This window comes from Ischnura elegans, chromosome 6 (genome assembly GCF_921293095.1).
Source record: "Ischnura elegans chromosome 6, ioIscEleg1.1, whole genome shotgun sequence".
Lineage (NCBI taxonomy): Eukaryota > Metazoa > Arthropoda > Insecta > Odonata > Coenagrionidae > Ischnura > Ischnura elegans.
The window spans coordinates 40,830,932-40,845,421 of NC_060251.1; the positions used below are offsets into that span (position 1 = coordinate 40,830,932).

At 35.3% G+C, this 14,490-nt stretch overlaps 1 protein-coding gene across 3 annotated transcripts in view; it reads right to left on the reverse strand.

The window, feature by feature from the left end:
• Positions 1-1,092: 1,092 nt before the first annotated feature.
• Positions 1,093-14,490, reverse strand: part of LOC124160537 — a 45,090-nt gene continuing 31,692 nt past the window's right edge. For all 3 annotated transcript variants that reach the window (XM_046536400.1, XM_046536401.1, XM_046536402.1), the window contains 5 exons: positions 13,976-14,254; positions 10,433-10,625; positions 9,362-9,471; positions 6,965-7,171; positions 1,093-1,708 (listed from right to left, as the gene is read on the reverse strand). In XM_046536400.1, coding sequence (XP_046392356.1) covers positions 1,304-1,708; positions 6,965-7,171; positions 9,362-9,471; positions 10,433-10,625; positions 13,976-14,254 — 1,194 coding nt within the window. In that variant the 3' untranslated portion in view covers positions 1,093-1,303. The remainder of the gene's footprint in view (positions 1,709-6,964; positions 7,172-9,361; positions 9,472-10,432; positions 10,626-13,975; positions 14,255-14,490) is intronic.

Genomic DNA, 14,490 nt, shown 5'->3' on the forward strand with positions numbered 1-14,490 from the left:
TCCATAAAAGTTATCTTTGTGGCTAGTTCCGGTGTACTTAAAATTAATATGTATGTATTAGTTTATAAAGGGCTGAATGAATCATGAGGATTACAAATTTTACTAAAATTATTTGAGGCTAGTTTATAATGTAATGGACTAAAAGCATTTCCTGGTGGAAGTGAACTACTACTTAAAAATATCAGGTGGTGTTCAGTGGAGTTACTATTTGAACTCTTTCAGTTTTCCTAGTAAAAACAATAATCAAGCAGGGATAAAGTATAGATGATCACGTGCATTTTTAGAAAGTGTTAGTAGTTCTTTAATTGCTTTTCATTCACCGTACATCTTTGCCTCTTTCAATTTTGAGTATTTTTTCTGATTGTATTTTTTTCTAGCTAATTTTTTTGGAAAATTTTCACTTGTTTAATTGACACAGAATCCTTTGGATTGGATAGATAAGTGAGAAGATAAAAGTTTTCAGTCTCGTATGATTTGAGGTATGGATAGACCTACATTTTGGTGAAAATATTGTTACTCATGCCATTTTTCCTTGATGGGAACATAATGACATGTGATACCACATGACTCTACTTCTTAAGATCCTTCTTTCCTTAAGATCAAGTGGAAAATTAGTTGGGGATATTGGGGGCAATTAGAGTGACTATTAAGGATCTTTTTCATCAGGCATTATTGTGCGGCAAGAGCCAGTTGCTACTGTGAGACTGGGATTAACTGTAGCTGCAGGTGGTTATTGTACTGTAGGGCTTGTCGAAAAAGTCCTGCAATAGATACTGTAGAAAATCAAACATCCAGGTTGGACAGCTTGAATTATGTAATCAGTATGTATTGATATATTTGGTACCCAATGTTGTTAAATCATTGGTTTTATCAAAAGCCTCGAGGACAGTTGGTGAGGCATGAAATTTGATAACTTTGGGCCTCATCTCTATACATAATGATTACATAATTTTTAAGTATAATTTAGATCTGGCCTTTGATGTTTTTTCGCTTGACATATTTCTACGAGTTAAAAATGAATTTTTACCATGAATTTCTGCACTGGTAATTTAAAACTTTTTAATTTGCTTATAATTTTTTATTACCATGTGGTATCACACTAAATTTGATTAGGCTCTAAATTATTTTACTAATTTCAATACGTCATCGTATTCTATAAGTCAGAAACATGTAAAGGATTCAGCCATATTCATTCCTCACAAAAAAAGATTAATAATATACATAAATATTCATACAAACTCAAGGCACAAATGGAAAATTCCGTTGAAATCATGCACATGATTCATCCTTCACAATTAGGCATTCATGATTCATCTGAATTAATTGGAGCTAGGAGCAATAGGTCATTGCTTTCTTGATCATTTAGTCCAAGATTCATTTCTTCGTTTCCAGAGAGTGTGTTTGTATCTCCGTCTCTGTCCGTATAATCTGATGGTGGTACATGCAGGGTTAGGAAATCAAAATTTGATCCTTCAGTTCCCACCAAACCCACAAGATCCCCGTATCCACTTGCGGAACCTTCAATTTCTTCCAGCATGCTGCAGTCAAAGTAGTTTGATAAGGATTGGGGGAATGCGATGGCATGAGTTGTCAGCTCCTCTGAACAGGAAGATGGGAAGTAGTAGGAAGCAGCAGGGTTGGAGGATAATGGAGGTGAGGATAAGCCATAAGGAGAGGATGGGTCGCTCCAACTGGGTGCTTCAGGGCTCTGCAAGGGTGGAAAATTGTCAGACACAAGGCGGTAAAATGATATTTCGATGCCCAACTAAACATAATAAATGATAGCAATTAAAGGTCACAAATGTGGTGAAAATATATCAAACTAAATTGGTAACCCTTTCCCGCCGAATGCCACATATATGCGGAGAGGATTTTCTTCGGAAAAGAACGAAAGCCGGATGTGTGCGGCATCAATTTTCTGATGCAAACGAATGAAAGCTGCATATACCCAGTATGGGGTGGAGGAAAGTGATCGCCGTGGGCACAATAGACCCAGCTACGTGGCCGCCCCTTGAGACCCAGCTTAGCGAGACCTCAGGCCCTTCCTTGGCCACTCAGATTGACCCTTCCCCATCCCCCCCACAATGTCATCTAATGCTATTTGGAGTGTTTTGTTTTCCAAAAAGAGCATTTGTTGCTTACCTTATAAATCTAAAGTTAGAAATGAATTCTTTTTTTGCTTATCTCATGGAAATTCCAAATGGGGTTATGGTGTTAATATCAATGGAGTCCATTTCAGTTCCAAATCAGTCGATATGGAATAGAAATATACTAAATCCATCATTAATATGAACGTTAGAAGTTTGTTTGGAATTTCTTCACGCTCAGAAAAATAGGGAATTCATTTTATGTAGTCAAAAATGGATGGGAAAAATTAATATTTGTTTATATAAAGCATGGCTATTTCCCTAAGTTGACTGTGGACTCATGCTGTGAAGGAGTCTATTAATCCCTCTAGGGTCTAGGACAGCGGCCAAGGGAAGGGATTGGTGTCCCTCTGAGTTGGGTCCTTGCTTTAGTATGGGTGCAAAATTCTGTATACCATCGATGCGAGAGAGCTTTGTACAGGGGAGTGCAAAAAATTTTCAAGGAACTCATAACACAGAAGAAATTCCCTCCATGAGGCTCCGGTGCAAAAGGGTGTATGAAAAAAGTCACTGACAAATTGCCACAAACTGTTGGATCTCACTACTAGGTTTCATGCATTTGGTATTATCTTCCGGTGACTTCATCTCAAGATATTTTGTTTAAATATCTTGGAAGGGAAGTAAGTGCAGGCTGAGGAGCTATACTTGCTTCCCTTCCTAGGTATTTAAATGAATTGTTTTGAAATGAAGTCACCTAAAAATGATAATAAATTTAATGTTTGGAAGGAAATTTCTTAGCTTTTCTACAAAAAACACACACTTTATTGCCGACTAGTTTCGGTTACACTGTACCATTTTCAAGACTAGTGTCACTAGTCTTGAAATAACTAGTCGGCAATAAAGTGTGTGTTTTTTGTAGAAAAGCTAAGAAATTTCCTTCCAAACATTAAATATGGAATTCTACAAAGTAAAGGCCTCAACAATTCAGTGCGATAATAAATTTATTGACACCGGTAATGAGATATGTAGTAAGCTATTTGTGGAAAATTGCCAGTAACTTTTATTTTATTGATATGTTAGAATTTCATGAGAGTGAGTCTAAAATTACTCTCTATAATCAAACTAAAGATAAATCATAAGTAACAAGTGAGGAAATGAAATATTTTAAGAAGTAAAAGAAAGCTGAATCTGGTTATCTATCTTCTTTTATAAGGAAATGACTATGGAGTTGCCCGTGGCACACCTTTATTCTGCCACCTGCGCATGCTCTTCATGAAAATCCTACAGAGGAATATATTCACTGTCCAAATTTCTGAAAACTAAGATCGCAATGCATAGAGCTAATCATATGTGAAAATAAAAAGGATTTTAGTGTGCTTATTAATGGGCTGTTGGAGAAACTTAGTGGAGAAATGGTTGAGGTATTAGCCATCGATGGAAGATATCATACAGCCATTTTTAAGGATGACTTTCCCTTGAATTTAAGGGCTGGATCTAGATGCTAGATGAAATGTGGGACATAGGCATGTTTTAGATCCAGGGAAAGGAGTTTGGGTCTTTATCCCTCTCTTTTTTCAGTTTAAAATTTCTATAAGTCTGCTATGTAAATATTTAACTTCAATTTTAGTCTAGCTCTAAACACTGTCTACCACTAAAATGTGTCAGTACTGCATGTTAAGGTTAATCTAAAAACATTTCAAATCAAAGGCTCTTGGGTGTTGTTGGAGGTGATGATTATTATATAGCTGGTAATTGGAGAGCATTCATGTGCGTTTATCATATAGCAGTTGTGAGTATGAATGGGTTCATTAAAGAAATATTCTTACTTGGGAAAAAATGTGAAAACACTTGTTTTCAAAAGTGGGATACATTTGTTTATTCAAAATTTGGGTCCTTAAGGATTGATACATTTGAACACTGGGCCATTTGTACATCTGGTGTTATGGTTTTGTGGAAGCATTATACATTCATTCACTTAAACTTTTACAACATACTTATGGCTTATTTTAAAACAATATTCTTTTATAATAATTTCACAACACATTTTAAATTTTATAACATCTTTGTTATAGTTGTATGTCTTTTATATTCAAAGGTGTAATTTGTCTCTCAACCAGTTTCAGTAATATATGATTACCTTAAAATATCCTTTGATAAAGAATAACGAAGAAAATTGAGCTGGCAATGATAGTTTCAATAATTTCACTTTATATTTCTGTAACTCATTTTCAGCATTTCTCTTTGTTGTATAGTATTCATAAATATAATTTGATGAAGACAATATTGTAGATAAAGACTTTTCAGTAGTATATTATAAATAACGTCCATTTGCACTAAAGAAGTTTTCTCAATTTTGCTTAAACTTCTTTACATGCTTAAAAATCAGTCTTAAAACACTGACTATGGCATAGTAGTTCATAAATTTTTGACTAATTCAAGTTTATGAGCTACCTCGAATGGCTAGAGACCATTGTGGGATCAATGCTTTGAACTATGCAATTTTTTTACCAGTTGGCTTGGTCAAGTTGTCCAATTTCCTCTAATGACTTGAATCATAAAATCTCTTATGTTGTGGTTAAACTTAATTGCTATTTATGCCACCTAACTAATGTTAAATTTTCATAAGTATATAACAATATTAGATATATTTTTAAACATGTAAGCTTTAAATTTACATGGAAAGCATTGAAGAGTTTTGAACTGAAGTTTTGAGAGGACGGTTGAGAAGTAAAAGTAAGTTACTCAATTAAAAAAATCTTTGGATTTCCTCAGAGTGGGATCTGGGCTGCACTTTAAAATCTGAGAATGTCATAAATGAAGCATTTTTTTATGTTTAAGGCACTCCTTTAGGATACCTTTCTTTGGCACATGGACTCATCACAAATCCTGTCTTTCAGAATTTCTTCACTAGGTTTGCATTCAGAAATAAATATGGCAAGTTTTTTTTATCATCATAATCCAATTTCACTATGCATTACAATTAACACGACCAACAAACATTTATATTGACTGCAATGAACTTCAAATTAATATAAGTAAATGAACATCTAACTATCTTTGCATTAGGCATGTAGGAATGTTTTGTATGTTTTGATTTGTTTGGTCCCCAAAAATAGCCATTCTCCTAACTTTTTTTCTTAAAAACAGAATATGGATATGCTGATTTGGCTGATAACATATAATATTTTTTGGCTATTCACAAGCAAATCTTATATTTCCCTTATGAAAGGCACAGTATATCAATTTCTCAAACCATGATCTTGGTCATGGATTAACCAATCCATAAGGATTCTATCTAATCGCAACATTTCAAATTTCAATTAGTTTTTCACAATGAGTATGTATACAAAATAGAACTCAAGACCATAAGGTTGGTCCAGGGTATTTTTGATGCATAATTTTCACATTTGGCTATTTTAGGCCAACTTTAGTGTTAATGTACCCATGACTAGAATACAACCGCAGCTAATTACTGCTTAATGATAATAGTTATTCCCCATCCTGGCATTTCGGTAACATTCATATGTGTGCATGGAAGACTAAATAATCCAAATAAAGAGAGAGATCATCATCAAATAGGCTTTTGGGTGCATACAGTCTTCACTTTTGATGGGTTGATTATGTTTATTTAGTTCTACACCCAGAATTGACCTTTTATTTTTTGGAAAATGATTAAGTATTTCATTTTAAGGTCGACATTTATATTGGATTTATTAATAGTGCTAGGGTTTCCACATGTGTGCAGATAAAAAAAAGTCATCAATGTATTAATGTTTCTATCATACGCTAATTGTTACTTGATTACATTTACGACATCCTGAAATGCAAAGTTCACCTGATGAGTTCAGTCATCTGTTAAAGAAGCTAATAGATATCAATTAAAACCTGGACTTCAATAGAGTGACTCATGGGATATGCAGTTATGCATTCCTGAGAAAATTGCCCCTTAAGGGAAGAATATAAAAATTTCAATCTTGTATTGAATATAACTTAAATAATTATTTATAGTTGGTAATAAAGTACTCCATATTTTTGTATATGTATATACTGGTATCCAACATGCCCAAAAACTTATTTTAGGCATAATCATGTCTAAGATATGCAATATGATCTCACAGATTGCTTCACTATTTAAAATTATTTGGTGTCTTTTTAGGGATAATTTCTTTAGTCTTCTAGTATAAATAGATCTTCATTGGAATGAAAAATGTGTGAATCAGGAGTTAAGGAGACAAAATAGTAATGGGCTGCATTAGATTCCTTAAATTTAGGAATCAACCCATCAGTAGTTGAGACTATCATAAAGCAGGCTTTTACCTGCCTATGAATCTTACACATGTGTAAGAAATGCACCAATGTATGCCCTCTGTGTTTTCATCTTCTTTAAATGGAATCTCTCTTTACTGAGAAAATAATCAAAATTAAATGTATAATCTATTAATATAAATCACTGGAGTTGTTCATGTATTCCAGAACATTCACGTATGCCATATCAACCCGAAAATAAAAGCATAAAAAACACGACTCAAGTAAATAAGTAACCCGTTCAAAAAAAATTCTGTCAACAAAAACACCACACAAGAAAACTGGATAAAAAATTATGCTAGCAGCTATCTATTCGCTCAATGCCTGATGGGTAAGTCACGTTGACTTTCCCAGTTGGGACGGAGTTGCTGTTGATGCTGGTAGTTGCAGTGCATTGCACTTATTGTGCCGTAGGGGAGTCTTTGCTGGATAGCATTGATTGGTTGCGACTGGTTGTCCACTGCACTTTGATGGTGAATGGGTAGATGGTGATAATGGGACGATGAATTGGACATTGGGGAAGGTAATGGGGTATTATGGACCTGGGCTGGTAGTGCCAATGAAACCCTCACCTGATTCAGAAAGCCCTCATTGGCAAAACGCCCAATCTCTGTGGAGCCAAATGCTTGCTGAAATGCTGGCAAAGGTAAGGAATCTGGATTCCTTTCACCCAACTCTTCAGCATTGGAAGTGGTGTCGTTGCCTGCTGAGGATGTCAATTCTGATGGTGAAGCATGAGACATCTCTAACTCACTTGGGTTTTCCTTGATATCTTCAACCTGAAAGTACAGTTTTTGATAAGAATTGAACACTGTTGCTAGTGGTGTTCAGAGGAAAGTTCATTCTCTCTTATTCAGGGTCTCAACCCAAAGGTTGGTTTGGATAGATGAACGTAGAGCTTGTCCAAGACTAGGCTATGGGCATTAGAATAACCCAAATTCAGGACATTGCTAAACCCCCATTCCGGCTACTGTCAGTTCATTTCCTCAGGTCACCTAAATGATTTCAGTTACCTGTATTTCAATAGGTTTCAATAGACCCATAGAATGTACAGTAGACCCCTGCTTCAACCTTCTGTCAGGCACACTATTTGAACTCCCGAGTTCAGGCGCAATGTGCCTTATAGGCACAGATACGAAAAGAAAAAATTAAGTCAAAGCATGTCTCAGAGCTGCAACTTTGAACGTGCACTATTATCAGAGTAGTCTAACACTTAAACGATGTCTTACATGTGGTACATACACCCCTTTTATCCCCTTCATACGGCTCCAAACCGATCCAGCTAGGTGTGATTTAACGTGCTCTGTAGGTAATTATGTTTCACTAAATGTATTCAAGCATCAAGTAGTAAACATCGTAGAAGCATCAAGTGAAAATGCCTAAAAAAATATTCTGCCTATCAAAAATATATACCTTTAAAATTATGATGAGTTTGGGCACAGTGAGCTTCTCTGATCCAAACTTAAACAACTTTCCGTGGGGACAGCCGAAGTCAAACTAAGCGAGAATGCTGCATAGAGCGTTTCAAAACAAACAGCTACTATGAGCGTCAAGGGTCTATGCCGCCTAATAGGGTGAAGAAATGAAAAAGCATTCACACACTGCCTGTGAGATCCCTTGTTCCCCGAGGGAGGGTTAAGATATTAATCTCTTCCAAAGGACAGAACTTGAAGTGAATTTCATCGTATATGTATTTAATTGGCATAATTCCCTGATGAGGAATCAATGAAAAGTGCGGTAGGGCATGTTGATGTTGTTATGTTAAAAAAACTTCATTAGCAAATAAGGCATAGAGTTATATAAATGATGTCATATTATGGGAGTGGAAACCAGCAAAATTTGAAATTTCAAAACCTGCACTCAAAATCAGCTGAGATTGTATGCTGAATCCATCGTAAGTTGAACCCATCATAATGCAGAGGTCCACTTTAAATGAAAAGAGTGGCAGGCCTTCCTAAATTAAGGCCCCTGACAATAAAGTCTTTATTTGCCGCTGATTTCAATCAAAGGTTGTTGTATTCATTAAAGGATTTATGTCAATATGATTCAATCCTACTTGGATATCCAAGTCCTTGAAGAAGAGGATTGCTCCAGAATACCCACTTCAATCACTTTGAAAATTTTTGACAATGAAAAAATGTTGTTCCCGATACCCTTTGAGATAAGGGGAGTTATTTGACAACTTCAAAAGTAGATGACTATATTCGGACAGCTGTTTGATCTTCAAATGAATCTTTCGATGAGTCATTCATTGCTTATGGCACAATGAAAACATACAGATCCTGTATAAGAGTTACTCCGGGTCAGAGGACGTTCACTTGTCGAACTTCCAATCAATTTCCATACTTCGTTTTGTGTGTGATGTCACCCAGTGGCGTAACTAGGAATATGCTTTGAGGGAGGATAGGAAAGAGTGAGCTCCCGCCCCTCCCTCCCTCCTGTTTGGGAAAATTTTGGAAAAGTGACATGCCTGCAAATTACATGTTACATAATTTGGGTTTCATTAAAAGGTTATGCTAGAATTTACTATATTTCGAAACTAGACAGTAGTTTTGAATATTATTTTTATTTCTCTGAGGCTTTGGGGGGTGATTTATCCCCCACAGACCCCCTTAGGTTACGCCACTGATGTCACCCAAATTTGAGGCCAGATTCGAAGATACAGAGTAATCCCCTTAGTCCTATACCCTCTATGTTGTGACAAACAAATCCAGTCCAAATGAGAATTGATACGACTGCGTCTATAAATGAGAGTGGTGACATGGAAAATGTGGTGCAAAGAAGATCATGATTACATGAATTGATGTGCACCAATATCCACTTTGATTTTAAATGAGTTATGTATGTATTTGCTTTTCATTTGGACTAGGGTGAAATTCACGAATTTTAGATATCTTCCAGCCGTGAAAACTTTTGTATTTCAGGCGGAAATTGAAAAATAGTAAGGAATCAAAATACTGTGTACTTGCCTCCTCTTTGGTCTGCGTTATAAATTTAGCTTCAGGAGCAGAAGGTGGACAAATTAAGTACTGCTGTACTTGTGAAGGTGCCTCCAATCTGCTGTCATCATTGGGAGAAACTGAAATGAATTAGGTAAACATATTTTTGTATTTTTCAAATTATTTATACACATGTACTTTAGGAGATTGCACTGTTAGTACTGAACAACTCAAAACAAACCCCTTTGAATAATTTGTGTGAAAATGTTTGGTATTTACAGATGACATCCAATAATGTTGATAAGAAGAATGAGGGTACACAGAATGTTATTCAATTCGTAGATTTTGCTCATTCTTTTTCAAGCTGCATGAGCAAACCGTAGTGCTATTTTCACCTATCTAATGTAGGATAAGTTCAATTACATATGACTTAATTTTCTAATTAATGAAAAATTATCATGGTGAATTTATACTTTTTATCAATGAATAATTTTTTCATAATTCACAGGTTATATATGGAATCAATTTTTGGTGTTAGTGACATTAATATTCAATTGTCAATCAAAATTTTTCCTATGCTTAGATGAGGATTGTTATAAGAAGCCTATTTAACATTCTTATTATCAACTGCAATTTCTAGGAAATATAGAATAGAAAGTGCAACTTTTTTTCTTGCCAGTTGAAGTATAACCAGAAAAGTATATTTTGGACTTATCATACAAGTGACAATTCACAAGTTTCTTAGCTTCAGTTAAAATTGCAATTTTTACATAAGTTATATTAGTGTGTAAGTTATAATGTATATATTGTTTTTAACTTATGCGAGAACTTGTGTAAGTTGATTTTGACTATGCTACATTGATTGAAAATGATTTAAAGTTCGTGGTAATTTTTTGCTATTTGCTTACAGCATTTTACTTTTGTACCTTACACAAGCCATGAAAATATTTTCAATTTACAAATCAATTTTCTTGTAGTAGATAAGTTGTTTGTGTAAAATCAGCTTAATACAAGTGAGTCTCAGATTTTTCTCCGGAGATTATCTTCAATATAAATTTACACAAATATTTTGAGGAATTTGTAAAGGATAATTAAGCTTACCTTGAAGAGGGTTAGATGACTCAGGTCCAATTAAACATTGCATTGGAAATAATTGGTGTTCATCAGGCATTTTCAAGTCATGGTTATCATTTTGCATATGATGATGCGATGATTGTGGAAAAGACTGATGCTCGTGGTGCTGATTCCAGTGATTGACTAAAGATCCTCCATTTATCACTTTGACTTCATTGGCCTTTTGAGAAAAATATTTAGTGTTAGTGCCTTCAAAAAAAGTATCCCCAAAACATGTGCAGAGTGACATAAGCATGTTGTAAAGACTCGTTTAAACAGTTTTGCTGTTTTCAGGGTTCTTAGTACATAATATTTAGGAAAAAGTACTTGTTTCGGATTCCAAAAATGGAAAATTACCTATTCATATACATACATAGTTACATAATGACAGAATTTTTTCCAAATTAATCTTGCCCTGTTAAGAGAATTGTTAGACTGACCGATCAAACATGCAATATTTTGGAATCAGTTAAAATAGTATCCATTGCTGCCTGAGTCATTGTGTTAAAAACTTTCCAAAATAATTTGGAGTAAATTAGAAAACAACCCCTGAGCATACCGAGTTTGTAATGTTATATTATTTTTTATGTTTACTTTATCTTTCTGCTTTATGAAAAAAGTTATGTTTATTTAAAAAAAATAATATCTCCATTATCCATACAGGTGGTCGATAATATTTGACCCATCCACTAACCCATCCTATGTTCACAGCTCATTGCAATCAGTGGCGTAACCAGGGGGAGGATCTGGGGGTCCTGAACCCCCCACCCCTTTCCGTCCAAAATATAAAAGCATACTTACTTTGCATCACAAAAGAAAACCAAATATTGAAAAATGATGAATTTCCAAAAGATTTCTTTGAAAAATGAAGTTTTTTCCACTATGAAAAGTGTTAAAATTAGTTTAAAACCCTCTACTTAGTACCCTGTTTTTTAAAAATTTTCCCCCCTGGTTTTGGACCCTCCCACCCTGAACGAAATTCCTAACTATGCTACTGACTGTAATGCTTTAAATTATACCTTTTGGCCGTGTGCCGTAAATGGCACATTTTTCTCAAATGTTTTGTTCAATGAATGTCTCATCCATATTTTGGAAGGATTGGCTTGAGCTTACAAAGTTAACAACAGGGTGGTTTTCTATTATTTTTTTATTGCCTAAATCGAAAGATTATTACTCCTGGAGTACATATTTCACGCTCTTAGATTTTTAAATGAAGATATCTATTTTTCGCGATTAAATGAAAAATGAAAATTTTCAATCGCGCGAAAATGTGACAGCTAAGTATGAATGCTGGGAAAACTCTGTGTGACGTCATTCTGGTTCCCGCTGCCGCAAGTGAGGTGACCTTGGGACGAGGCTTTGAGCACTGATACGACGCAGGATGCTAGCAGGTAGCAGAGTACCCTGCTAGCTGGTAGCACTTGGCTTAAATAAGGATTATTAATACCTTATCAAACGAAGGAAACTTTCCGAACTTAGGTAATTTTAATGGGTGATTATTAAGAGATGTTTCCCTGAGCTCTGTGCCTCATGCATGCATTGGTAATCTCAGACGATGTAAAACTCCTATCTACTCGTATAGAAACTAGGTCCCTCTGACGTCACATGGAGTGGCATCGCATGGGCGCCAATCTGGCCTTTTTCAAATGGGATAAAATTGACCATTGCCATTCGTCTAAACCGGTATTTCTAAAACCAAATAATTTGTATATTATGAATACACGATTGGTGGGTAACGAATCGCAATCAATGCCTTTCGTTTTCTTTGATGAAAGAAACTACCTTATTTTGAAAATCACAGTAATTTTGATTATGAAGTACATATATGCAGATTTTTTCAATGAGATTGATTCTCCTCTAGTGTGTATTGCTAAAGAGATACCTAATTGGCTGGTGTGATGTAATTTACATATTGAGATAGTTATTTAGCATTAATCCCTTACGGAAATTGGCTTTTACTTTACATGGTGGTGAGACGGGTGGCATACCTTACAGGAAATCAGGATATCTGGGTTCAAATGTGTCAAAAGATTTTTTTCAGCAAATCGCTTCCTTTGATATTCAACTTAGAGAGGTGGTTGATTGGTATAGGTAGGGAAATAATTGATAGAAAATAAGTCTCTTTGGATCATCAGGGAAGTTTCTGTTCATGTTTTACTTTTGAAATTTGACTTAAAATTCCTATTTAAAATGGCACATTGGAATTCTAGCTCTTTAATAACTAGTTGTACTCTCCCTCATCATGTTTTAAAACTTTAAACATAATTTTTAGTGTTAGATACGTGATTTTCGTATTAATTTGGTCCCACCATTATCAACAATTTGAAAAAATTATTAGATTTCAAGAAGGTTCTTAAAGTTTCTATTTAGAAATCTAGGAGATTTTTTGAATCTCAAAGAAAACCTCTTTGGAGTACATATTACAACACAATGGGCTTTGCTTTAGGTTTTCGAGAGATTTTCCGGAGGTTTTCTGCTATGCCTAATCCAAAGGTGTTGGTTAGGATTCACAAATTATATGAAAAGGCTTTCAACTGGATTGGTAAAGGTTTTGCAATACAGAATTTCAATGAGGATATCTGAAACCACTAAAGAATGCCTTTTGGAAGTCTCTGAGGTTTTCAATGTAAGCATATGAATGAAGTTGACAAGAGTTACATGAAACCTTTAAAATCGCAGTGGCATAGCCATCGGTTTTAAAATTATGCTCCCTCATCACGAGCATTCTCTTTCATTGCAGTTGGAAAGTGATACTTGGCCAAGCGGATTATTCTGCCTCATTGTTGGAAGATATATCCGTATCCCTCATTCTCATATTCATTAATGCAGACAGTTTCAGAAATTCCAGTGTGACACAATCCATTTCTTGCAGTCCGTTGTCTGTTCGTTCGTTGTCATTTCGTGCAGTCCGTTCCCATAGGTTTCCGGGTTAAAACCCCCTCCCTTGAGTCTTCACCCTGGACCCCGGACCCCCCTTTGCCCTGGGGTGTTTTCCATACACCCCAGTAGGACAGCAAATTCTCCGGTTAACTATCATATTTAAAATCCTGGCTATGCTACTGCCATTCATTAAGTTTGCAAGAGGATTTTAATGAAATGCTCTGCAATCGTATTGAAAATCTAACCCTAGTCCCTTATTGGCTAACGATTTTTGTCAAGACATATTTGCACGTATTTTATTTAGAAAATCAAAATGAATGAACTTGCCTACTCACAACAAGTAAAGATTTTTGACTTTTAAATTTCTTTTGGTGGGAAGAAGTTCACGAAGAATTGGGGAAGGAGAAATAGAAGTTAGCTAGCACTGAAGTGTACCGTTGAAAACTGATTATCTGCCTTTTGTTAGTCATGTGTTGGGTTTTACTTCTATAATTTCTTCATCCAGTCCCTGGATCTCTCGTTGCTCTTCCTATTCCTTCCCTATATGATTACTATGAGTAGATTGAAATGTGTTATGGACTTTAAAGATGGAGAAACAGAATTAAAATTGCTATGAAAATGATCACATGGTAAAAATAATTAGCTACTCACCTGCACATAAGGATACCAATGCTGATGGCCATCAATGTCAGTGTAGACTGTGAATTCCTGTCCGCTTGCCATTGTGACATGTGAACCCATTCCTGTTCTTTCTTCAGCACTTGACCTGTCTGCGAAACCATCCCCTTGTCCAATTCCTGTCACTTCTACTACTCTAGTTGTTGGGTATGACACAGCTTCCATGTCTACAAAATTGGTATAAACTCCATCCAAGATTCCATGTTCCACCTGCTGTCGAATGGCAGCTTTTGTTTTTTCATAGTGCTGCTCCTGAAGAATGCAAATGACATTTATTAAAAGTTATCTCAGCATGAACATTGTCATTTTTTTTAACATAAACTAATAAAATTGAATAAATGATGCAAGAAGCCATATTTAGAGCTAGTATACAAAGGCTCCTTGATTTACATTAAAAGTATTTTACCAGGTTGCATGAAGTTCTCATGGATATGAATCAATTCATGGTTAACCTATGTTCCTAATATTCTTCAATTCAATCGAATATG